Source organism: Puma concolor, chromosome C2 (assembly GCF_028749965.1).
Source record: "Puma concolor isolate L17-30 chromosome C2, mPumCon1.1.hap2, whole genome shotgun sequence".
Taxonomy (NCBI): Eukaryota; Metazoa; Chordata; class Mammalia; order Carnivora; family Felidae; genus Puma; species Puma concolor.
This window is the reverse complement of record NC_141675.1, coordinates 2,341,132-2,364,702: the sequence shown is the minus strand read 5'-3', so window position 1 is coordinate 2,364,702 and position 23,571 is coordinate 2,341,132. Positions and strand designations below refer to the sequence as shown.

At 54.7% G+C, this 23,571-nt stretch overlaps 1 protein-coding gene across 1 annotated transcript in view; it reads left to right on the top strand.

Moving 5' to 3' along the window:
* The first annotated feature begins 1,360 nt into the window (after positions 1-1,360).
* The window catches only part of TRIM71 (tripartite motif containing 71), a 62,570-nt gene continuing 40,359 nt past the window's right edge, over positions 1,361-23,571 (top strand). Inside the window, exon 1 of the mRNA XM_086720340.1 lies at positions 1,361-2,393. Within this exon, the coding sequence (XP_086576466.1) occupies positions 1,527-2,393 (867 nt within the window). The 5' untranslated portion in view covers positions 1,361-1,526. The remainder of the gene's footprint in view (positions 2,394-23,571) is intronic.

Sequence of the window (23,571 nt, the reverse complement as noted above, 5' to 3'; positions counted from 1 at the left end):
TGGAGATTAAAAGGATTCCGAATTCCGATCAGTCCCAATAACCGGCGTACCGAGAGCAGAGGAGAAGGAGGAGGAAGAGGCGGCAAAGCAGAGAAAGAGGGGGCACGCGCGCGCGCGCACGCACTCAGGCCGAATTGGGGAGGGGAGTTGTGCACAGCCCCGGGAGGCCAGGGCGCACGGCGCAAGCAAGGGCCAGTAGGCGCGGCGCGGCCGAGGCCACCCGAGTCCCGCTCGGGGGCTCCGAGAGAAGATGACGCGGGCCGGCGGCGTGGGCCACGCGGCTCCCGAGCTCACCGCGCCTGGCTGCTGCCGGCTCCACTGATTCCTGCGCGCCCCGGAGGAAGCTGCGTCCCCGCGGCTCGGGATCGGAGGGGGGACCAAGGCGAGGGCGAAATGGCCCGATGACAAAGGAAATGTGATCCCCCTTCGCTGCCAAGGTTTCAGAGAGGACGGACGTGAGGAGGAGGGGCGCGGGGCGCGCGCGGAGCTCGGATAGCATTGCACGACGGCTCGCGCGGAGCGGGCAGCGGGTACATCTAATATCTTCCTGCCGATGAATAATTCAGGCCGGCCCGCGGGGACCTGCGGCCCCGCGCTGCAGCGCGGCTAACCCGGAGGGGAAGGAGCGCGCGCGGGAGGCGCCAAGGCCCGGCGAGGCGGGGGCGCGAGGGCCCCGGGCCGCGTGGGGCGCGCGTGCGTGTTAAGCGCCGGCAGCCGCGGCCGGGCCAGGCGGGCGCGCGGGAGAACCGAGGCGCGTGGGGCGCGCGTGCGTACTACCCGCGTGCGGCCGCGGCCGGGCCCCCACTAGCTGCAGCTGCGGCGGGGCCGACCGCCCGGCAGGGGAGGCCGCGCCCGGCCGTGCGCCAGCCCCGAGCGCCGCACGCCGGGCCACCCAGGAGCCCCGGGCCGCCGCGTCATGCGGCGGGGCGGCCGGCGTCGCGCGGGGGCACACGGGCTGGGCGTCGCGCCGCTGCCGCCTTGGCTAGGGTGGGGGGCTTTCCTCTCCCGGGAAGAGACGAACTAAATCTGTTGGAGGAAAAGCAACGCACCAAACGCTCGCGGAGCCGAACGCCGCTTCACCCCGTCGGGACCCGGATTGCACAGCGGCCTCCACCTTGGGGGGGGGGGGCTCTCCCCGGTGCTGGCGAGAACCGCGCTTCGGCTGCTCCAGCGAGCCCTCTGACCTCCCCGCCCCCGCTCGCCCCTCGCGTGTCGGGACTTGTTCGGCGCTCCCGCTCCTGAAGGCAACGCAGCCTCGCGTCCTCCGGCAGGAATCCGGGTCGCCTCCGGGCAGCGGCATTTGATGCCCGCAGCGTCGGGGCCGGCGGCGCGCGGGCGGGACGCGGCGAAGCGGGGCGCGCCGAGCCGCCCCGGGGCCGGCTCCTGGCTCGCAGGCCCGCTCGATGCGTGTTTCTGAGTGAGTCGGCGGCTCCCCCACCCGCCTCGGCGCTGCTCTCCTCCCCTCCTCCTCCTCCTCCTCCTCTTCTTCCTCTCCGGCCTCCTCCCGCCTCCGAGCCGGCCTGCAAATGGCTTCGTTCCCCGAGACCGACTTCCAGATCTGCCTGCTGTGCAAGGAGATGTGCGGCTCGCCGGCGCCGCTCTCCTCCGGCTCGTCCGCGTCGTCGTCGTCCTCGCAGACGTCCACGTCGTCGGGCGGCGGCGGCGGGGGCCCGGGGGCCGCGGCGCGCCGCCTGCACGTCCTGCCCTGCCTGCACGCCTTCTGCCGCCCGTGCCTCGAGGCGCACCGGCTGCCGGCGACCGGCGGCGGCGGCGGCGGCGCGCCCGGGGAGCCCCTCAAGCTGCGCTGCCCCGTGTGCGACCAGAAAGTCGTGCTGGCCGAGGCGGCGGGCATGGACGCGCTGCCCTCGTCCGCCTTCCTCCTCAGCAACCTGCTCGACGCCGTGGTGGCCACGGCCGACGAGCCGCAGCCCAAGAACGGGCGCGCCGGGCCCCCGGCGGGCGCGGGCGGCCACAGCAACCACCGGCACCACGCGCACCACGCGCACCCGCGCGCTCCCGCCTCGGCCCCGCCGCCGCTCCCGCCCGCGCCGCCGCCGCCCGCGCCGCCCCGCTCCGCGCCCGGCGCCCCGGCCGCCTCCCCGTCCGCGCTGCTGCTGCGCCGGCCGCACGGCTGCAGCTCGTGCGACGAGGGCAACGCGGCCTCGTCGCGCTGCCTGGACTGCCAGGAGCACCTGTGCGACAACTGCGTCCGCGCGCACCAGCGCGTGCGCCTCACCAAGGACCACTACATCGAGCGCGGCCCGCCGGGTCCCGCCGCCGCCGCCGCCGCCGCGCAGCAGCTCGGGCTCGGGCCGCCCTTCCCCGGCGCGCCCTTCTCCATCCTGTCCGTGTTTCCGGAGCGCCTGGGCTTCTGCCAGCACCACGACGACGAGGTGAGTGCGCGGGGGGCGGCGGCGGCGGCGGGGGGGGGCGAGGGGGGTGCGGGGGCTCGCGCCCCCCCGAGGACCTCCGCCCCCGGTCCCCACGCGAAGGGAGCGGGGTGGGGGGGAGGTCCTCTCCGGCTCCCGTGTCTTTCTCCTGACGACGCGGCGGTCGTCGGCGCCGAGGAGGTCGTTACCCGGGAAGCGTGTATGGCGAGGTCTGGCCTCGGCGCGCTTGCTGCGAGGGACCCCGGAAGGCGCGGAGTCCCCTCTTCTCCGTGTCTCGTTTGGTGCAGTGGCAGGTCGTGGCCGCCGTAGCTTCCGTGTGTGTGTGTGTATGTGTGTGTGTGCGCGCGCGCGTGTATACAGCTGTCTTGCGTGTGCGAACCCCCCCCCGCCCCCTTACCTGGATGGTCCCCGAGGTCTGAGAACACTCCCCCCTTAGGGGCTTTGACTTCCTCATTTCTGTTTGACAACACGTGTGTGCTGTTAAGACGCGGGATGGAAGGTGTGTGTGACTGTGTAGACGCGGTCTCTGGGGCAGGCACAGCACAGCCCCCCCCCCCCCCCCCCGGGTCGTGAGGCCCCTCCGTCAGCGCGTTTTCGCGTCCCTGCTTGTCGGACTCGCAGACTGGCCTTGGAGTGGGGTGTGAGCCCGGACACGCACGGCTGTGGGTTGGCAGCGCGTGTGCCCGCGGGGACCCGGTTTGCACGTGCGCGCCTGTGAGTGGGGGGAGTCGGGGGGCCTTGCCCACGGGTGTCACCGAGCTGGCACGACAGTCCCTCGGGCCCGACCGCGATCCGTGTGGCTGCGCCGCGGGCTGGACTTCCCTTCGAGAAAAACCGGAGCCCTCTGCCGCGGCGCGAACCTGGGGCCTCGGCGCAGAGTCCGAGGGCTGCGGTGCAGGCTTTGGGTTTGATTTCGCTCGTTTGGCCGTCGACTGAACCTCGCTCGCTTACTTTCCGCACTGTGTGAGGCCTTCCGCTTACACCTTGGCCCGTCAGAGGAAGGGACTAAAGTCTTTGAGGAGCGGGCCCCGCCGGGAGGGTCGGTAACTTAAGCCGCCGTCCGCCCGCAAACCCGTGAGATGTGGTGTGTGTGGTGGCGAGGGTCCTGCCTGGCAGGGGAAGCAAGCGGGAGACGGCGGAGGCTTTGGAGACCAGGAGCGCGAGTGTCGGGACCGAGCGGGGCCGAGGCTTGCGCAGTGTGCCGCCTCCTCCACTCCTAACCTGTTATTTGGGGACGAGGGCGGAGCTATTGCCTGATGGCCTTAAGCCGGCGTCTCCTATTGGAAAAAAGTCGAAATTGTAATCTACTGGTTGTAGGCGCCGCATTTTAAGTTTCCTTCCAGATATTAAGCTAGGGGGCATTCTTTTCCTTCATTTTTGAGCGTCGGGTAGGCACCTTACAAGTTTGCACATTCGGGGAATGCTTTTCCACGTTTGGAAAAATGAATGATTGAGCTAAATACCGATCTTGAAGCCCCGGAATGAAAAGATGGAGTCAAATCACTTGAAGATTAGGGTCAATGGGGGGGGGGGGGGGGGGGGAGCGTCTCGAATCTGCCACAGTCTCCCTCCTGGGGGTTCGGGGGCGCTGGTTGAATTCTCCCTCCCAGCAGCTGAGCTTAGACGTCAGGTTTTGTTTATGTTCCCAGTTAAAGATCTACACTCGTTTTTAGGCCAAGGCAGAAAGATGCTCCGTGTGGGCAGACTTGTAAAAGGTTTATACACTTTTAAAATTATACCACTGTTCAAACGGTGTGGGCGGGTGTGAGGTGTCCCCTCGCCCTGGTGGTTCTCCGGGATGCCCTGAAGATTCGCTCTGTAAGTTGTGCAACACTAGGCTCAAGTTTGGCAAAGCATTAATGGATTCCCTCGTCAAACTGCTCTTTAGAAGCAGGAAGCTTTCTCCGTTTGGGGAGTTGTGTCTCCTCCGGTTTCATTTAGAGAAGGTATCTTGGACAGGAACGCTTAGACCTTCGGTCGTCTCTGCGTTTAGGATGCTGGGAAGTGTGGGCTTAAAGGTGACAGACCAGTGCTGTGAACGGTGGGCCAGAGTGTTAGGAGAGAAAGCACCAGGCTCATGCAGGGGTCTGACCCTCGAGTTCTTGCCCATTGCCCTCTGTGTCAGGCCCCGTCAAACAGTCCAGGGAGCCCCCCGCCTTCCAGTGGTGCTGCCTGGCCTCGGGAAGGAGGCTGGGACCCCGGCCTCTCCCGGCTTTAATGTCCGGGAAGGTGCTTTGGGCACCCGGACGTGGAGGCAGCCAGTAGGGTCTGGCCGGCGGGGCTTTCCTTAAAGCACCCTCACTCCACCCCCCTCCCAGGGTACCCTCCTTAGGGTAGGCAAGGTTTCCAGAACTTGGCTTAAAATGTACCTGTAAAACCTCAAAGAAGATAATTGGATGTAGCAACAAGACGATAAAGGAATCGTGGCTCGTTTAACACCGTAGCTTGGTGTCCCAGTGGTGAGTTCAGAGGCCTGCAGGCGCCAGGCCCAAGGGGCGGCCAGGCCCGGCCTAGCAGCCGGCGGTCAGCAGGGCGGGAGCCCTGGAGGCGGCGGCGGCGGCGCAGCGGCCGCTCCTCTCCTCGCGGGCACCGAGAAGGCAGCCTGGAGAGTCGGGGCGCGCGCATTTTGGGCGCAGCGTGTAGGAGTTGGGCGCGCCCCGCGGTTGCCCCGGTCGTGGTGCTGTCGTGTGGGAGATGAGCCCTTGGCGGCTGCAGGCCACGCGGGCGGCTCAGAGCTCGGGGGCGGGGGCGGCTGGGGCGCGTCGGGCACCCGGTAACTGGCGGGAAGCAGCGTGGGATCCGAGCGTGTTCGTCCCCAGGAGAGGCCCTGTCACTAGCGGGGTGGGGACGTGGCGGGGACGCGGTTGCCATCTTGAGCCGCGGGAAACATTGCATCTCAGCCAACTGACCAGGGCAGTGTTGTTCCCAGTTAGGCCGGGAGGGTGGGTGTCGATCTTACTGTCTCCGGTATGGAAGACGGGGTGCAGGTGCTGATACAGTTGGCCTTGGACCTAAAAAAACCAACCGAACAACAACGACAAAAAACAAGCAAACAAACAAAAAAAACCAACAAAAACAACCCCGACAGCTTCCTATCAGTATAAATTCTAGAATTCCAATCCAATAGGATCCTGTGTGTGGACCCATCCATCCTAGGCTGGGGGAGCTCTTTTTCTCCCCAGGAAACTACTCTCCAGAAGTCAGCCTCATTCCACTTTGAGGAATGAATTCTTGTCTTGTATCTTACTTTGACTGAGTCATGGTGAACGGGGATATTACCAGTACTGGTCCCAATATACCCTACGTTCCCGGAGCCTAAGCTCCTTCAGGCATGCACCCCTGAAACTGTACTTGCGAGCTGTGTAAGTTATGAAATGTATATCCGGGACACTTTGTTCAGGGCGGGAGGAAAACCGCGAAAAGAAATGTGCATTCTAGTGTTTGTGCACCCATCGTCCACCTGCTCTGCAGGATTTGGCGGATGTGTGTCTGCTTAATGCACGTATCTCCCCCATTTGCCCAAACAACCTAGCTTTCCATAGATTCCTTGGAAATGATTGGCACTTGCCACTTTGAATCCAGTTCACCAGGTAGATTCCTGAAGGTTGAAGTCTCTCGAATTAAACAAACAGAAAAATGCTTGACGAAAATATATGGGCGAGAAATGCTCATTATTGATCTCTTAATTCCTTAGCCTTGAGTGTAACCTTGGGCTTTTTAAAAAGTCACAGGAGGAATGGAGCCGAGGAATGTGCCCGGCCTTCCATCAAAGTGCCTGGGGATGGATTTTAGCAACTCGGATCCCGGGGACGCGGGGGACGCGGGCCGTGGCTGGTTTGGCAAGCCTGTGCTCCTGAGGTGGCCTTACAGGCATAGCCTCCTCTAAAGTGTGCCAGTAATCCTGGAGGCTGTGATGGCATGGGCAGTCTAGAGATGTTCTGTGACTGACGTTTCTTCCTACAGAGCAAACGACGCTGGGTTTAGGGTGACATAGGCTTGTTCCGGTCTGCAAAACTTTTCCTTCCAGTGCTAGGAAATACGTATTTTGGAAGCCTGGAGATGCTTGGGGAGGAAGACGAGCTCTCTGCCTCCCTGCAGTTCTCAAGTGGATGCTAGTAAACACTCTTCAGTTGTTTCCCAGTTAATTACTAGGACATGGAATAAAGAAATGTGGAGAGTGCTGGAGGCGTAGGATTTCCCTTTTTCCACCCCGATTCTCCCTCCTGTCGTAGCTACTTATAAATGCTATTTTTAGGGAGCTCTGTTAAATTGGAGGACGCTGAAACCAACATGGACACGCAGTGTCTCAAAGCACGCCTTAAAATGGGAACCACTCTGTCCTCGCGTGCGAAGTTTCGAGCATTTTGTTTAGCTTTTTGTTTTTTTATTTTATCAACATCGTACCTACAGACGTGAGATGGCTGAAGTGCTTTTTGTTGGTCGAGGTACTTTGCCAGGAGAGAAAAGGATTCGTAAGTTTTCCTGACTGAAGCGAAATTTGACAGTTCTGATCCTCTAAAATGTCACCCCTCCCTCCCCAATTTTCCCTCCTCTGGTGCCAACTCTGCTTAGTCTTGCCACGTCCCTATCTCTGTTCCTCACGCAGGGCGGGGTTTGTTTCAGATGTATTCATTCTTCGTGAATAAAGGACCGTTTTGGTGTCCTTCTTCGTGACGGGCAAAGGTTGGGAAGCGTCCTACCATGCAGTGTCCAGTGCTCCCTCCCCCCAAACACTAACAAAGAGCTAGAGGCTTGGCCCAGCCAGTGACGCGGTCGTTGCCAGCCTTCTCTCACTTGGGAAGAAGGCAAGATACTGGTGAAGAGTTTCCGTTGCTGAGAGGGAGCAAGATGGCCGCCCGGCGCAGGCCCCCGTCCCCCTTGGCCTGACCTGTCACGCACCGTGATTTGCAAGAGGAAGCTTGGTCCACCTTTCCTCTTCGGTCCGTGTGACCTCGTGCTTGTTCAGTACTAAATTACTCCTTTCCCTTTGAGGTCTTGTCTGTACCCACAAACTGAGCTGACTGAAACCAGATTGACTATTTTGACTGACGAGACTCCGGAAAAATCAGGAGGGATGGGGGGTTGAATGCCCGTGGCTGTTTACGTCGGAAACTGTTTGACTCAAACCTTGTTCCACTGTAATTCCTTCCTTCATATACCATCCCCAGCTTCCCTCATTTTTTAAATTTTTTTTTAAATGTTTTTATTTATTTTTGAGACACAGAGAGACAGAGCATGAACGGGGGAGGGTCAAAGAGAGAGGGAGACACAGAATCCGAAGCAGGCTCCAGGCTCTGAGCCGTCGGCACAGAGCCCGATGCGGGGCTCGAACTCACGGACCACGAGATCATGACCCGAGCCGAAGTCGGACGCTTAACCGACTGAGCCACCCAGGCGCCCCGCTTCCCTCATTTAAAAAAAAAAAATGTTTGATGTATGTTGAGAGAGAGAGAGAGAGAGAGTAGGGGAGGGGCAGAGAGAGGGGGAGACCCAGAATCCGAAGCGGGCTCCAGACTCTGGGCTGTCAGCCCAGAGCCTGACGCGGGACTTGAACTCAGACCACGATATTGGGACCCGAGTGGAAGCCGGCCGCTGTAACCATCTGAGCCACCCAGGCACCCCGCCCCCACCCCCCTCTACGGGTCACATAGTTTGCTTGTCGTTGGGTCTGAAGGCAGAGTGCGGTGAAATGCCCGAAGACCCCACCTCCTGGGTTTCCGTTCCCATTCCAACCTGGGTGCGATTTGGGGAGATCATGCGTCATCTGCAGACTTCTGGCCGGTATTTTACTTTGTCCTCCGAAATGTGGAGTTTCTGCTGATCTCCGTTCCTTACCAGAACGTCAGATCCTACCACATGAGTTCTTTTTTAAATTGTGCTATCCCAGTTTAATGACCAACAGGCCCCAACATTGGCAGCCAGTTGTAATTTGTTGAGAAGCATTTTTTCTTCCGCACGGATGCCCTAAGGAGGTGTGGTAGTCTCTGGCGATAAAGTTATTGCTCGCAGTGCTAGATTAACAAATGAAGTTCTAAGTCCTGGGCTTGGTCACGAAAAAGGGGATGGTTCTCGACTGTGATTTCTCCAGACACGCTTCTGCAGAGTAGCATGCACTGTCAAGATTGATGGAATATGAATGAAGCAGAGCCGTGCACACACGAGAGAGTAAGCGGGTCGGGGTCAGTTGTGAAGCCTGAAGGCGTTCTCTTGTAGCTCTGATACCTTGCGAAGTTTGAGGGGCCCCAAGCTGGTGAGAAACCCAGGGGAACAAGACAGTCGCTCCCTTGCCTTCCCAAACCCGGGTCCGCAAGTGTATCCTTTAGTTGTTACTTCGGGGAAGTTAAGTTTGGCCAGCCTTTTCCTTGTGGACGGAACCATTTGCAGTTAAGAGTTTTTCTTGAAATGTCCGTGGGTTGGGGGGCACTTCTTTCATACTCTTTGACCAATTAGGATAATTATGAAAACGGTGTGTATTAAAAAGTTGACATGGGGCGGCGGGGTGGCTCAGGTCGTGATCTCACGGTTCTGTGACTTCTAGCCCCACGTCGGGCTCAATGCTGTCAGCACAGAGTCCGCTTCGGATCCTCTGTCCCCCTCTCTCTGCCCTTCTCCCACTCATTCATCATCTCTCTCTCTCAACATAAAATAAAATTAAAAAAAAAAAAAAATGGACACACCTAGGGGGCGCTTGGCTGACTCAGGAGCACGTGACTTCAGGATTGTGAGCTTGAGCCCCACGTTGGGTGTGGAGATTACTTTAAAATACTTATTTTTTTAAAACTTTATTTAGGCCATCTCTGTACCTAACGTAGGACTCAAACTCATGACACGAAGATCAAGAGCCTCAAAAGTAGAATGAAAACTCTCCACGCTCAGATTTTGCGGCTAAGGACGCTTCTGACGCCTGCTTCACAGGTGTAGACAGGTGGCAACAGCAGTCCCCATTCAGACCCTCCACACGCTTGGGTCTGGGCCCTCTGCCTCTTTGGGAGACACTTGTCTCTTAGGGTCCTCTGTGGCCTGCAGCCACGAGAACGTGTGGACACGTGTGGAGCAGAAACATGGACGTCCTAGTCGTAGGTCCCCACGGGGGGTTTTCCGGGCCGGGATGGTGCAGCTGTTGCCTCCACTGTTACGAAACTGCAGGCTGCGGGGGGCGCCTGGGTGGCTTGGTGGGTTAAGCGTCCGGCTTCGGCTCACGTCATGATCTCGCGTGATCTCGGGTGATCTCGCGTGAGTTCGGGCCCCGCGTCGGGCTCTGTGCTGACAGCTCAGAGCCTGGGGCCTGTTTCGGATTCTGTGTCTCCGTCTCTCTCTGACCCTCCCCTGTTCATGCTCTGTCTCTCTCTGTCTCAAAAATAAATAAACGTTAAAAAAATTAAAAAAAAAAAAAAGAAACTGCAGGTCGTGGGAGGTGCTGTCCCAGTGCCTTCTGGGGCCAAGAAGTCAAAGTCTGACGCTGTTACCCAGAAGCAGACAGTCCCGTCCTTTCGCCCTCGGTTTCCCCCGTTGTCGGAGTCCCGCCGGGACCCAGGTGTGGTTTGCTCAGTCCCCGCTTCCCTCCTCGCCCCAAAAATCACGGCGGGGAGGGGGCACCCGGAGTTTGGTGTGAGGCCGGAGACAACAGCGGCTCAGCCGGAAAGCTGGCATCCCACGCGGGCCACGGCCTGTGGTGGCTCCAGCCGACTGGTTCCGTTGAAACTTTCCTTGGAAGTCCGGGGCGGACCTGTGCTGGTGGGAACCAGAATGGGCTCCAGGTTAGCTGCTGTCCTGCAGGGAGTGTTCTGTCCACCCAGCCGCTGACTCCTGCCAGCAGGCCGCACCATCCGCAGGCGCCCCCCGCCCGGCCGGCCTCCGGCTCTCCCACTGGTGTTGTGCCCATCAGGAGACGCTGCTGGTGTTGCTCCCACACCCGGACGGGCCGCCGCACTCGGTGTCATCGCACAGCTTAAATAAAAGTGAAATGCGCGCAGAGAACTTCTGTGATTTGGGAAGGTAGGAGGCCCTGGAGAAGCAGCAAAATAGCCCCCAGTCCCCTCCCTCATGGGGTTGATGGCAGCTAGTTTGGCAACGAGGGATTCCCGGCCTCCCCCCGTGGCCTAGCCTTGGTTCTGGCCCCAAAGCGGGGCTGCTCCTGGTACACGGACAGGGCACCCGTGGATGGCTCCTGCGTGTCTCCCCAGTGTGAACCAGACTACTCAGCCCATCGCGGTGATTGACTGATCGATGGACTTTTTTAGCCCGTGGCGGTTATAATCTTGACTGAGGGGGGAGGCTCAGTACAGGCTGTGGGAAGGATCTCCCCCTTTCCCTGAGCCTCCTCCCTCTCCTCAGCCTTGAAGACGTCCTTCCACCCCCCCACCTCCCTTTGTCTGCAATTCACGCCGAATCTGTGCAGAGTTTGTGCCTGGGTTTGTGCCCTGTCACCTCGGAGTGAAGGCAAAGGAAGGAACGCCTCACTTCTAGGCTGGTGATTTTCTGGTTTTGTTTTTCGGTATTTGTTTTTGTTCACTGGCATAATTCACATATTGCAAAATTCACCTTTTGTTGGTGTACATTTCTTTCCCATTTTGATGATGATGTAGCGTGTAAACATTAGGAAAAAAAGAAAAAGATTACATAGTGTGTGAAAACTAGCGCAGTCAACATACAGAATGGTTTTCATCACTTCCAGAATGCCTCCTCCCTCCAGCCTCAGCCGACACAGGCCCGTGGTTTTGTCTCTCTTGTCAGAAAACAGAGTGACGCGGAGTCGAAGACTTTCTCCAGCACGGTGTTTGCACTTGGCACAGTGCGGACTGTCCGCGTGTCCCTGGGTTCCTCCCTCTTTATGGCTGAGCACTTTTCCCCTGTAGGGTAGCAGGCGCATGCTCTCCAGCCGAGGGGCTCTCGGTTTCCTGTTTTCGGACATTTCCTGCCTGGAACACGTGCGGCGCTACCTTGACTGGTGGAGGTCCGTCTGGCCCTGGTCTCCCGTTGTTGTTGTTGTTGTTGTTGTTGTTGTTGTTGTTGTTGTTTTGGGTTAAAATTTTTCGTAATATTTATTTATTCTTAAGAGACAGAGCGTGAGCGTGAGTGGGGGAGGGGCAGAAAGAGACCCAGAATCCAAAGCAGGTTCCAGGCTCTGAGCTGTCGGCACGGAGCCCGACGTGGGCTCGAACCCACCAGCTGTGAGATGAGGACCTGAGCCCAGCCGACTGAGCCACCCACCCAGTGCCCCTTCTGATCCAGCCGGTTTGTCGGTGACCTTGTGTGCCTTCGAGCCTGTTTCCCCATTGCTCTGCAGGGATGGTGACTTGGGGCTGGCCTCTTTGAGAATCAAATGAAGTATCTTCTGGTGAAAAATTAGAGTGTGGCTTGAACATACAAGGTGAAGACATTTGGAAGCGTAAGTACGGTGAGCACAACGTTCCGTTAGTTTCAGGAGGACAGCATAGCAATTGGACGCGTGTGCGTCCTCGTGCTCCTCGAAAGTGTAGCTGCCGTCTGGCACCACGGGACACGGTCACGTACCACGGGCTGAGCTCTGGTGCTGTGCCCTCCCTCCCCGTGATGGCCTTCATCCCACAACTGGAAGCCGGTACCCCCGTCCCCCCTGGTTTTTATTTCCTGTGGTTTTCGTTGGCTTTATCAGAGCTTTCGGGGATTCAGAGGACTACTCTAAAAGGAACATTTATTTCACCAATGTAATTGGAATGTTTTAAGAAGCCACATGGGAGCAAATAAAAAAATCATAGCTCTAGTCGGCTATGAACCAACTTCAGTATCCGGAGCTTTGAGGGAATCTTGGGGCGAATCCCCATGTCGTATGGAAGAAGTAAGGTTTAGGAATCCCCACTTTCAAACTGAAGGTTAGTTAGGGGGGAAAAGGGTTTTTTGTGTTAGGGTTTATTCTTGTTGGTAACTGGAAACCAATCCTGAAGGGACAAGAATATCTGTCCTAACAAGAGATGGTGCTTAATTCTAGACAACGTTTGGGACTTGCCATGACAGCTACTGATTTGTGACGGTTTCGTCCCTAAGTGTTACAGCGCAGTAAATACACGGGGCCGCTTCTGTGCTTTACTGTTGGTTGTTTGCTAACTAAGGAAATCGTACGCTAACATTGCTAATTATATATGTCAGTGTTGGGAACCTACAAATACGTGGGAAGAAAGGCGGTACGAATATTTGGGCACGTCAGACTGAAAGTTCCGCTTCAGGTTTGAAGTTTGAAAGCAGGATTCCTCTCAAGGAAGGGTGGCGTTCATATTTGGTGTTTCTAGCCTTCCTGGTGCTGAACCCACTGTCGACTGTGTAAGGTCTGCTGCAAAACCAAGCACAAAATTTGAATTTAGTGACAGTCTGCCCAGTTCATCGGACCTGTTGGTTCCAGCCCCATGGAGTTTGTTTCCAAGGGCGTGTGTGTGTGTGTGTGTGTGTGTGCAAAACCAGTTCTCCCCCCCCCCCAAAAAGTATGAAAAGCAACAAATAAATAAATGGGAATAAAATTAAGAAACCATGTGCAAAGATCCAATTATGAAGATGGGGGTGTGGAAGTTTGACCCTGGTTTGGGAAGAGATTGGGTTTCAGGCTCTTGGGTCCCCATTGGGGGCCTGTGACAGTTTTCTCCTGTGCCTCACGGTGGAGAGGAGAGGGATGTTGTGTGTGGGGTCCCAGAAAGTCTGAGGTAAAGCCCTGGTGGAGGGGGTCCAGCAGATTAAGAAAACAAAAGTCTACAAAGCCAGCCTGTAGGTCCCTGTCCTGCCTGCCAGGCCCTTCTCAGTTCAGTTCCTTGACCCGCAGGCAGCCCTGGAAGGGTCCTCACTGCGTGAGCTCCTCCCCAGCTCCTGGTGCTGGAGGCAGACCGGTTTGCCCCCAGTGAACGAAAACCAGGAACCAAGTGAACGCGTGCGTATTAATAAAAACCGTGGAACATTTGCAGACGCTTGATGGGGTTACAAGGGAAGAGGGGAGATAACAGGGTTTTTAAAATTTGTTTTTTTTTAAACAACATTGACTTTTTTAAAATTTAAAAACCAATGTGTTTTAAACACTTTATGTATTTTTGAGAGAGCAGGAGCGGGGGAGGGGCAGAGAGGGGGGGAACGGAAGATCCGAAGCGTGGGCTCTGGGCTGACAGCAGGGAGCCTGACTCTGGGGCTCCAACTCACAAACCCGTGAGATCGTGCCCTGAGACGAAGCCGGACACTTAACCCACGGGGTTAAGGCACTGGGTTTCAGGCACCCCTGAAAAACAAATTTTTTTTTTTTTTTTTAAACTTCACAGCACTTGTCACTTGAGGCTGTAATTTTTCCGAATATGGATATGCCTGTGAGACTGTGTGTGACCTTTTCATTCCTTCCTCCTTTATCATCGTCAGCTTGTAGTTGCTGGATGAATGGAAAATTGAGATTTGAAATTTTCCTCAGGGCTACCTTGTATTCTGTTCCCAGGAACAGTCTGGACTGGTCAACTCTAATTCTGATAGAACTGTAGAAGAACATAAATACCTTTGTGATTTATGTGTAAAAATTGTTTTAGGTGTGTGCCTACTTCTACTTCTTTCTCAAGTGTATGACCTGGATTTCTGTGCATTTTCTTCCAAACTTTTGAACACACACACACACACACACACACACACACACACACACACACACGCCTATAGGAATGTAGTCTTAAAAACTTGTGCACGTTTTCCTGTACTGACTAGCGGTCATCAGTGCTCTGAACTTGGTGTTCATGGTGTGGAATTTATGTAGCTGTCCTCTTACTTGGATTTTTCTCTACATTTGGCCATTGCATTCAACAGGAACATCCTCCAGTCCCTGTGGCTTCTAAAGGGAAGACCCCCTCCGCCCCCTGCCAAGGAATTGCTCCCACCGTGAGAGGTGTATTTGAAATGTTAATTTGCTCCTGAGATCCTGCCTCCCACCAGTCCCATTTCCTTCCCACCCCACCGTCCGAGGCCATCAATCTAATGGGAGAGAAATGGCTCCTCCTCAGGTACTTTGCATTTCCGCGATTGCCGAGAGGCGAGCGGCTTTTCATATGCTTATTGGCCATTTGTGTTTCCTCTTTGGATTGCCTTGGGTCCGGGGCCTATCTCTCCTGGGTTTCAAGAAAATCAATTTGTTGGCATTTTGGATAAATACTGAGTATTAGCTGTATGCAGAGGATTTCTCCGAGTCCCTGAGTCCCTGTTTATTTAGCTCGGTAGACATTTTACATTTTTGTGTGGTTGGCGATAGTCTCTTACTGTGTTTACATTTTGTGTCTCTAATCTCACTCTAGGACGCATTCTTGGTGTATCCTATGAGGTGGGATCTACACCCATGAGCTGAATGTCCTGTTAGCAAATGGTCTTATGTCCCATTTCTTCTGTGAACCTCACATTTGTGGAAAACCTTTCTGAGAGTAGCTGTTGGCTAAGTGTGAAGAGGGTATATGAAGGCCATTACCCCGTGAAAGCCAACTGGCTCGCAGTTTGTATTGGTTGAGTGGTGGTGCTTTGGGCTCCTTTACCGGTGACCTCTTAAAGATGTCTTTAATGGACTCTGTTGTTCCTCCTAAGTGGCTAAAAAAATATATAACTTGTTAATTGCACCCCTCATGTCACTGCTGCTTAACACTTTGGATTGTATCACTGGTTGCATCATACCTGTGCAGCATTATCTTTAGGACTCTATCATTGAGTTAACATAATCACACAAATGATGCAGGTGTTTTGAGGTGTCATTTATTTGTATACTGTAGTTATGGTTCCATATTCTGCTTTGTTTTTTATGTCTAATAGTAAACCCGACATGTCCTTGTAGAACAAACACAGTACAAGTCATTTACTCCTGTTCACTGAGGTACAGTTTAGGCACAAATGCATTCATTGTCAGCACACGTTTTGATGAGTCTTGACAGATTTATATACCCCACCACCACCACCACCACCATCAAGATAGAACATTTCTACCGTCCCAGAAAGTTCCCCTGCTGCAGTAGCTTTTAGTGCTAATCTTTGGAGAATTTGGCCTGCTTCTTTGGTCATGGATGTTGATGATTTACCGAAACTAGAGGAAGGCATAGAACTTTGGATGTGAATGAATCTCTGAGGATGGAAGGTTGCAGTGTCTGATGCCCTGCTCTGTTGCTGATGCAGGATAGCCGTAAAACTCCCTAAAATCCTCACACTGAAGCATTTTAGCCTCCGAGGGCCCATAGTCCCTCCTTTTCTCTTTCAAACCTTTGCTGTTTCAGGGCCACAATGCAAATGGTCAGGGCACATTGTTTTCCAAGGAGCAGATGCCTGCTGGGAGGCAGATTCCTCAAGGATTGCTTGGAAAATGTGGAAGCGAATTCCATCCAATCAGCACATTTCTCTTTGAGCGGCTGCCATGTGCCTGGCTCTCTCCGGGTGTTTGAGGACACAAAGGACCAGAACAGAGGTTGCCTTCTGGGGACCCTTACATAACTATAAAGGGAGGTAGAATTGCTGGGGACTTGGGGTATCATGGTGAATAAGGTACATGGTAAAAGTGTTAAAGTGTTTTTGGTTAGGTTGTTGTGCTTGAAAAGTTTTTTTATTCGATTTGATTTTTAAATTCAGGGACTCCAAAAGGGTATGCAGTGGAGAGAATTCTTAATGACACAGCGGCAGCTTCCTGTGTTCTTCCAGAGGGGGTGGTTATGGGGGGACGACTGCTGTCTTGTCCTTGGAGTCTAGGCCCTTGGTAGTGAACACTTCCAAAAGGTTCATGGCTTTTCCAGGGCCTGCCAGGTCAGTTGGAGGTTGACAGTTGCTGGCTTCCATTCCCAAAGACTCTTCCTTTGAGGAAAAAAAATTGGTTTTGAGCTTCCTGGAAAATTTAATTTTACAGGGCAGTTCATGGGCCAGTTGTAAATACCATTCAGAACTGCCTTTCGCTGGAGGACATGTTCTCCAAAAACTTTGCGGTAGGTTTTAGGCAGTTTCCTTTGTGCAGAGTTACTCAGTCTTCAGTTTAGAAAGCTGATTATTTGCGCTTTGTATTGGGGAGGAGTCCCTCATGGCCTGACACCATCCCACGTTCCTCTGTTTTTCATGTCTAGCTCACACACCTGCATGGTCTCTGGCCCCCAGTGAGAACTGGGTCTGTGGAAGGAGGTAGTTTTGATCTGGAGTTGAAACTGAGTAAGGGTGGCAAGGCCGCAGGGCGTGGAAGCACACTGCCCCCTCCCCACCGTGGGCTTGGGGGGGTTTCCGGTGGGCGGTCCCCAGGTACAGGGGAGGGAGGACCACTTCAGGAAGAAAGACCCAGGGGCCTTTGAGGAGTGAGGTGGGCGTTTGAAAAGCTTGGAAGCACTTTGCTGAGGAATCCATTGGTGATTAGAACTTTATCTGCAAAGCAAATGTTCAACCAGTGTTTACCAGAGTTCAGACAGGCTCCAGGGAGCTGTAGGGCCCCATTTAAAACCTGCGGTTGGGATGGTGAAAGGGGACTTTCATGGGAACACAGTCACCCTTGGAATCACCTCTACCCTTGGAGCGAAAGAGAATCTTGCAGTTGTCTCAGGCTCTCCCAGAGCTGCTTTGAAAGCCCCATCGAGGCCATCGGGAGGTCCTGTCCACTGTGCCTCTAGAAGTGGGTGCATCAGCATGCAGAGGGAGGAGAGGTTGCTCCCCTCTGGTCCTGTTCCCCACGTGCTCTATGCTGGGGACCCCTGATTGGAATCTGCCTGGAATCCTCATCTATGGTGAGGCCGGAGCAGTAGTTTAAGAAACAAGCCAACAAAACCCGCCTCCTGTGTTTTGAAGGACGGTAAACTGTTTGCATTGGTTACAGTAAAACGCCAGTATGGAGCATGAATACAAAGACCCTGAAGATAAAGTTAATGATTACATTCGGAGGTTTCGGCCTGTTTCCTTTAGAGATTTTTCTCTCTTGACCTTTACTCCATCGTGGTTCAAGACTCAGCCCCCAAATCGCATTCCCTGTTTTTATAGGGTCCAGTCTTAATACTTGCCCTGCAGCTTTTACTTGGGCCTTATCTCTGGCAGGAGTGGGCTTCCTAGAGCCCCTTGCTGGGGGCGCTTTTCTCTTCCCAGGTTTGTTTGGATACCACCCCACCCCCCAGGCTGGGGCAGCCGGAATTCTTCCCGGTTCTTTGTTCCTCCTGAAGGGCGGGAATGGCCGCCTCCTGGAATGTGGATCGCCCAGGCTTGAGTGGAGTGCCATCGAAGCCTTGTGTGTCTGCTCCTGGGGACTTCTCTGGGGTCAAGTGGGCGTGGGGACAGGGGAGCACCTCCTGGTTCAGTCACCCCTGGTTGATTAAACGAACCAGTTTTTGTCCTAACCGTAAACTGAAGAATCCCCCTCACCCCCATTAAAACAACAAAACAAAACCCCGCGCGAAGCCAATGAGAAACTCCCAGCGAAGCTCCCAGCTCCAGGTTTGCCCCATCTCACTGGGACCCTCAGGACTCACCGGGAAGCCTCCTGACCCGGATTGCCAGCTTTAGCTCTGGCCCAGCCCCCCAGAATGCCCAATTCGTAAACAGTAAATAAAATTTTAGTATGAGTCTATCCCATGCGATACTTGGAACATACTTACACTAAATATTGCTGTCTGTCTGAAATTAAGTGAACAGTGCTGTATTTTATACGGCATTTCTACTTCTGACACTCCTTTGAAAGCTATCAGGAAGGACTGAAAGGCCCATACAGGATCCCTTCCTCTCTGCGCTTGGGTCCTTATAAATCCTCGTCACAGGGTTCCTCCTAGGTGACAGCAGCTTGTCGCAGGCACACACACAACACCCGGAACAGAACCTCTGTGATTCCCGCACCCCCTAATCCCTGTAGGTCCTAGCCCAGAAGGGGGTGGGGAGATGAATGCCAAGTCTCATCAGTGGAAACCACATGCCAGCCTGGAGACGGGAGGAAGCTCTTCCTTTCTACTGATGCAAACACTGAGGTCTCAGTGCCCCCCATAGGCCAGTGTGTTGGTGAGGGTTCACAGTGAGACGCCTCCCAACCCCACCTCCCCATTACCATCCTCAGGGGGTTGGGCAACAATATAGGAAGAGTAGTTCCTTGGTTTTCTAGAAGAGGAGTTTTGGGTACAGTTTTGGGGAATTTGGCCACACACAGACACCATGGAGACATCCGACTTGGTTGTGGGCACCTGTATCTATGTACTTTGCTCCAGCACAAGAAGGAAGGATTTTCAGTGATTTCCACAGCTCGGGAAGAAGGGAAGGTCGGAGAGCAGGTTCTGTGTGTTGGTAGCTCTTTACTTGGGGCTGCCGGGGAGGGGAGAATTTATAGGTTCCTCTACTGTGTCTGGATTTGCTGCCAGGAATGTTGTTGGCCCTCTCAAACTGATGGCTGGACAATGACATAATTGCATAGTGTTGCTCATTTTGCTTTGACTGCCAGGAAGCTCAGAGCCAAACTCCATCCAGGAAGTCTCATTGACATGCTTCTCCCTTCTTGACCTAAACTTGTTTCTGCATGTTATTGGCTTTCTTTGTAAGCTACTCTTCTTAGATCTGGGTAAGAGTTGCTGAAATGAATTTCAGTATAAATTTTGAGTGACTGATGAGGGGTTGTAAAGTGCCCAGGGTAGGGACAGTGTTTGATTCAATAAATCTCGCTGATGACTATGTAAAAGAATTAATTGTATCAGTATAGTACGTGTCAGACAAACACATAATCCTCGTGCGTGCCCTGTCCCTCCCTGGACAGAGTTCAGACCCGTGCCCAGGAGCTGAGAGGCTTGCACAGCTAGGATGTGCCTGAGAGCTGCTGGGGCAGCAGGACGACAAAGCCCTCATCTGTAAAAATCAAAGCAATTTGAGAAACCCCAGAGTTAGTCCTGTCACCGGGCAGAGGCCATGGCTGGGTGTAGGGTCTTCTGACCCAAGTCTCCGTCCCCACCGCCCCCCCACCCCCAATCACTCGCAATTTGGTAGAGCTTGAAACCCCTTCTAGAGGGGGCGGGAGGAAGTGGTTAATCCCCACTTCCTTCCCTGGGAGTTTTATGGGCCTCTGGGAGCCTGCCTTCCTCTGGCCTTAATGGTCATAAATGACCCTCTCCCAGGGCAGGGGCCAGGCCCCTATGAATCTTTACCCAGATTCTAGGCATTTGGGTGGTTAATAAATGCTTTTTGAAGGTGATGCCTTGGTCTTCTGTAATTGGGAGGTGGAGTGGGAAGCTGTGTAGGATTGCTGGGCTGTGGTGGCTTAAGTTAGGCATTGTGAATGAGCAAGCAGTCCCTGGGTGCTGGAGCTGGGTTGGACTGAGGGGCCTAGAGGGCAGGGCCTCTCTCTCCTTGAGGCACTCTAGCTGCTGTGTGCGCCCCCCAGATCTGGCCTGCCCCAGGATGGGGGTAGGGAGAGGTGTGCTGTTGACCCTCACTGAGGGCCGAGTGATCTCGCCCTACCCTGTTTCCTGTGTTTCATTCACCAGAGTCTTTGGATAGCGGTAAGCTTAATTTTTATTTTGTTGGCTTACTTTTTGATGAAGAGCAACAACAAAAAACATCTGAGGTTGCCCAGCCCTTGGGATGGGCTTGCAGAGTGGCCTTTAAGTAAGGAATACTGGGGTGTCTGTCAGCCTGGAATGGAGGCTGGGGTATACAGCGCATTTAGTCTTGATTGGCTGCAAAACAGCTCCGGGAAGGAAATCTCTGGGCAGGCATCACATCTCCTGCTAGCAGGCCCCTCTCTTCCCTTCCCTCCTAATCCCCTGCCTCCCGTTCTGCAGGGTTTTAATTAACTGTGTTTAATCTTCCCCGGGAAGCTTCCCGCCTGCCTGCTTGTCCCCGTTACCTGCTGGGTTTTCTGTTCCAGTCCAGCCTAGGACAAGGAGTGTTCCGAGAAGGGCTCTTCTTGGCCCAAGGGCCACTGGAACCTCCCTGAACTCTCTCTCTCTGCTGTCTTGCTTGCTAGGACGTTGCAGAGCCAACCCGGAAATCAACTAGAAGGCAACCAGGACTTAGGCAAGGGTTAACCTGGGCCCTCCTGCCCGTGCAGCACTGGCCCTCCTTTGTGGAGGATCTCCATAAATCCACCTAGATTTAATGGTACACAGATAATTGCAGATAATGCACTTTTTCTGTTAAGAACTCAAGGTGCCTGGAAGCAAAATAAAGAAAAAACAAAACAAACATCTATTAGAGTCCCAGTGTTTTTTTGAAGTGTTTCATGCAAAAAGCATTTTTAGTCAAGGCCCACTGAATGCCAGTGCTCCTTCGTTTCATTCTGTTTTGTGTTTAAATCAGCCTTTCGCTATTTAACAGTGACAGAGGAGTTGCTGAACCCTGGGGCTCCCTACCCCATAGAGATTCTGATTATTTAAAACTAGGGCGGGGCTTGGATTTGCATTTTAAACCGGTGCCTCAGGGTTCTAATGCAGGTGGCCCCTTGGAGAAAAAGGTTTAAAAGACGGCCCAGGAGAGGGAATTTAAGGTCACGGGAGTCCCTGAGCACACTGTTTTGTGTTTTCGTATGGGCATTGGAACCCTCAGTTGTCAACCATAAATTATGTCTCGCTTATCCTGTCTCAGTGATTGCACCTGAGTCATTACACCTGTGTATCATCAGATGCCCCGATTTAAAGTCGCCCTTGATTGGGGCGTGTGGGTGGCTCAGCGGGCTAAGCGTCCGACTTCATGTCAGGTCTTGATCTCGTGGCTCCTGAGTTCGAGCCCCACATCGGGCTCTGTGCTGAGCGCTCAGAGACTAGAGCCTGCTTCAGATTCTGTGTCTCCCTCTCTCCGCCCCTCCCCTGCTTGTACTCTGTCGCTGTCTCTCTCTCAAAAATAAACATTAAAAAAAATTTTTTTAAAGGAGGCATATGATGAGGGGCACCTCGGTGGCTCAGTCAGTTAAATATACAACTTTGGCTCAGGTCATGATCTTGTAGTCTGTGCGATTGAGCCCCACATCGGGCTCTGTGCTGACCGCTCAGAGCCTTGGAGCCTGCTTTGGATTCTGTGTCTCCCTCTCTCTGCCCTTCCTCTCCCCTCCGCCTCTCAAAATTAAACATCAGAATTTTAAAAAATAAAGTGGCCCTTGATTGTAGTGACGCTTTAACTTCGTATTTGGTGTATATTCAACTTCAGGCCATAGTATCACCCTTTCCTCTGAGCTGCCTTTGTAAAAGAGCGTCAAGGAGAACATTGTAAGAAGTGACTTTATATTTCCAGAGTTCTCCAGTCTCCATGACATTGGGGAGAAAATCCAGCTTAGACGCATTGATGAAGACAGTGACTTTGGGGGGCCTGAGTTGGAGTGGAACCCCCACAGTCCTCGCGTAGGGAAACTGTCGCCACAGACAAAGAGGCTGGAACTAGGTTAGCCGCTCTGGGACCGGATCCAGCACCACATCCCACTGTCCACACAGCTGACGCGTGTCAGGCTCCGTCCCTGGCCAGGTCTTGGGTGCCGGTCCTGCTGCCAGTTGGCATGTCCCCCACGTAGAGAGCCCTGCGGGAGCCGCCTGGGGACTCTCCAGGCACCTGTGTGCAGAGCCCGGGCGCACCGGGCCTGCTCGGGCACTTAGGGGGCTGCTGGGAGGCCATGGGGGTCTCGGGGCCTCTCCAAGGAGAGAGGAAGGGTGCCTTCTCTCTGCCGAGGCGGAAATGACTGTCGCCCTTCCGAGAAAGCAGCCCGGCCTTCCTCTCGCTGTGTGGCTAAGTGTAGATGCAGCACACGCCCAGGTCTCATTTGGGGTTTGGAAATAATCCTTCCAGAGCTACACTGTCCTTTTTAAAAACATCAGCCAATTTTGGTGAATGTTTATTTTTGAGAGAGAGAGAGTGCGCAAGCACTGGAGGGGCCGATTGAGAAGGGGGAACAGAACAGCGCTGACAGCAGAGAGCCCGAGCGGGGCTCGAAATCGCGAACTGCGCGATTACGCCCTCAGCCGAAGTCGGATGCTTAACCGCTGAGCCACCCAGGGGCCCCCAGAGATACACTGTTGTGTTTTTTTTCTCTCTCCCTTGGAAAATTGGTCTTGTGAATATCGTGCTGTATTTCTCATCTCCGTGTTTCTTTGATAGACTGAGTCTGTAAATAAGGTCCCTCCCCCTGAAGTCCAGTGGTTAAATACGAATGCTTTACCGTGGCAAAGGCCGTCTTGAATCAATCTACTTCCCCTCCCCCACAGCCGCCTTTGACAAGTGCAGGGAGGTAGGTTCACATGGGACACATCTTTCCCCGGCGTCCCCTTTTCACTTCACGACCATAGTAAAACAGCTGCCACCGTGCTGCGGAGGGGAGCACGGCAGCGCTAAGATCAGGCTGGGATGTTGGGCTCGCGGCTGCTTCCCCGAGACCCAGCCAGCCAGGGCTGCTCTCCACCGCCCAGGGCGAATTCTGTTTGGGTGGAGACGCGGGAGACCAGACCCACAAAAGCCCTGCAAAGCTGTGGGGAAGCTGGTTCACTGCTGTCCCCACCTCCTCCTGCTACCACACTGGGGTGCCTGCTTTCCCCCCTCCCTCCCTCCTTTCTTTTTAAGTCTTCCCCGCAAAGCAGTTAGCTCTCTCACCAGTCGGCATTTGTGGCTTTGGCCTTTTCTTCACGAGGGTGTAGGGGAGTCGTTCCGGGTTACCCACGGGGACAAACCTTTCCTTACCGCAGTGGGCGTTCTGTGAGGTCATACGCCGGTTGGGTGGACCGTGAGGGAACAAAGCACCTCGGGGTCTTTCCGTGAGGTTTCCGGGTCTGTCGCCCGCCAGCCGTGGGAGCTCCGCACAACCTCGGCCTTCACCGTCTGTAAAATGAAGGTGGGACTGTGGCTCGATAAGTTGTGCTTTTGACACGTGGTGATCCGGGGACGCCCTGGGCCCGGAGCCCGACTCGCTGTATCCGTGCATTTGGCAAGCGTGCATCGAGGCTCTGACGTGAGCCCCGCGCGGCCCCTTCCTCCTGTGACAAATGAGTGTGCTGACAACCAAACAGATTTGCTTGGGGTCTGCCCCCTCCCACACTGGCCTCTGAGTCTCTCTGGCTCAGGTTGCTCTCTGTATGGGGCTCTGTCTTTCCCTTTGCACTCGCGATAGGACGTATCGGAGAGGTGTTTGGGTGTACTTCGTACGAGTGGCAAAGAGCAAAGTGCCGCTCACTTTATTCCGTGACCCTGCGCACGCCGGTCCTCTGTGCGTTGGCTTCCCTCTTTGCCGAATAGTGACAGCGGTGATAGGTTCCTGTGTGCACAG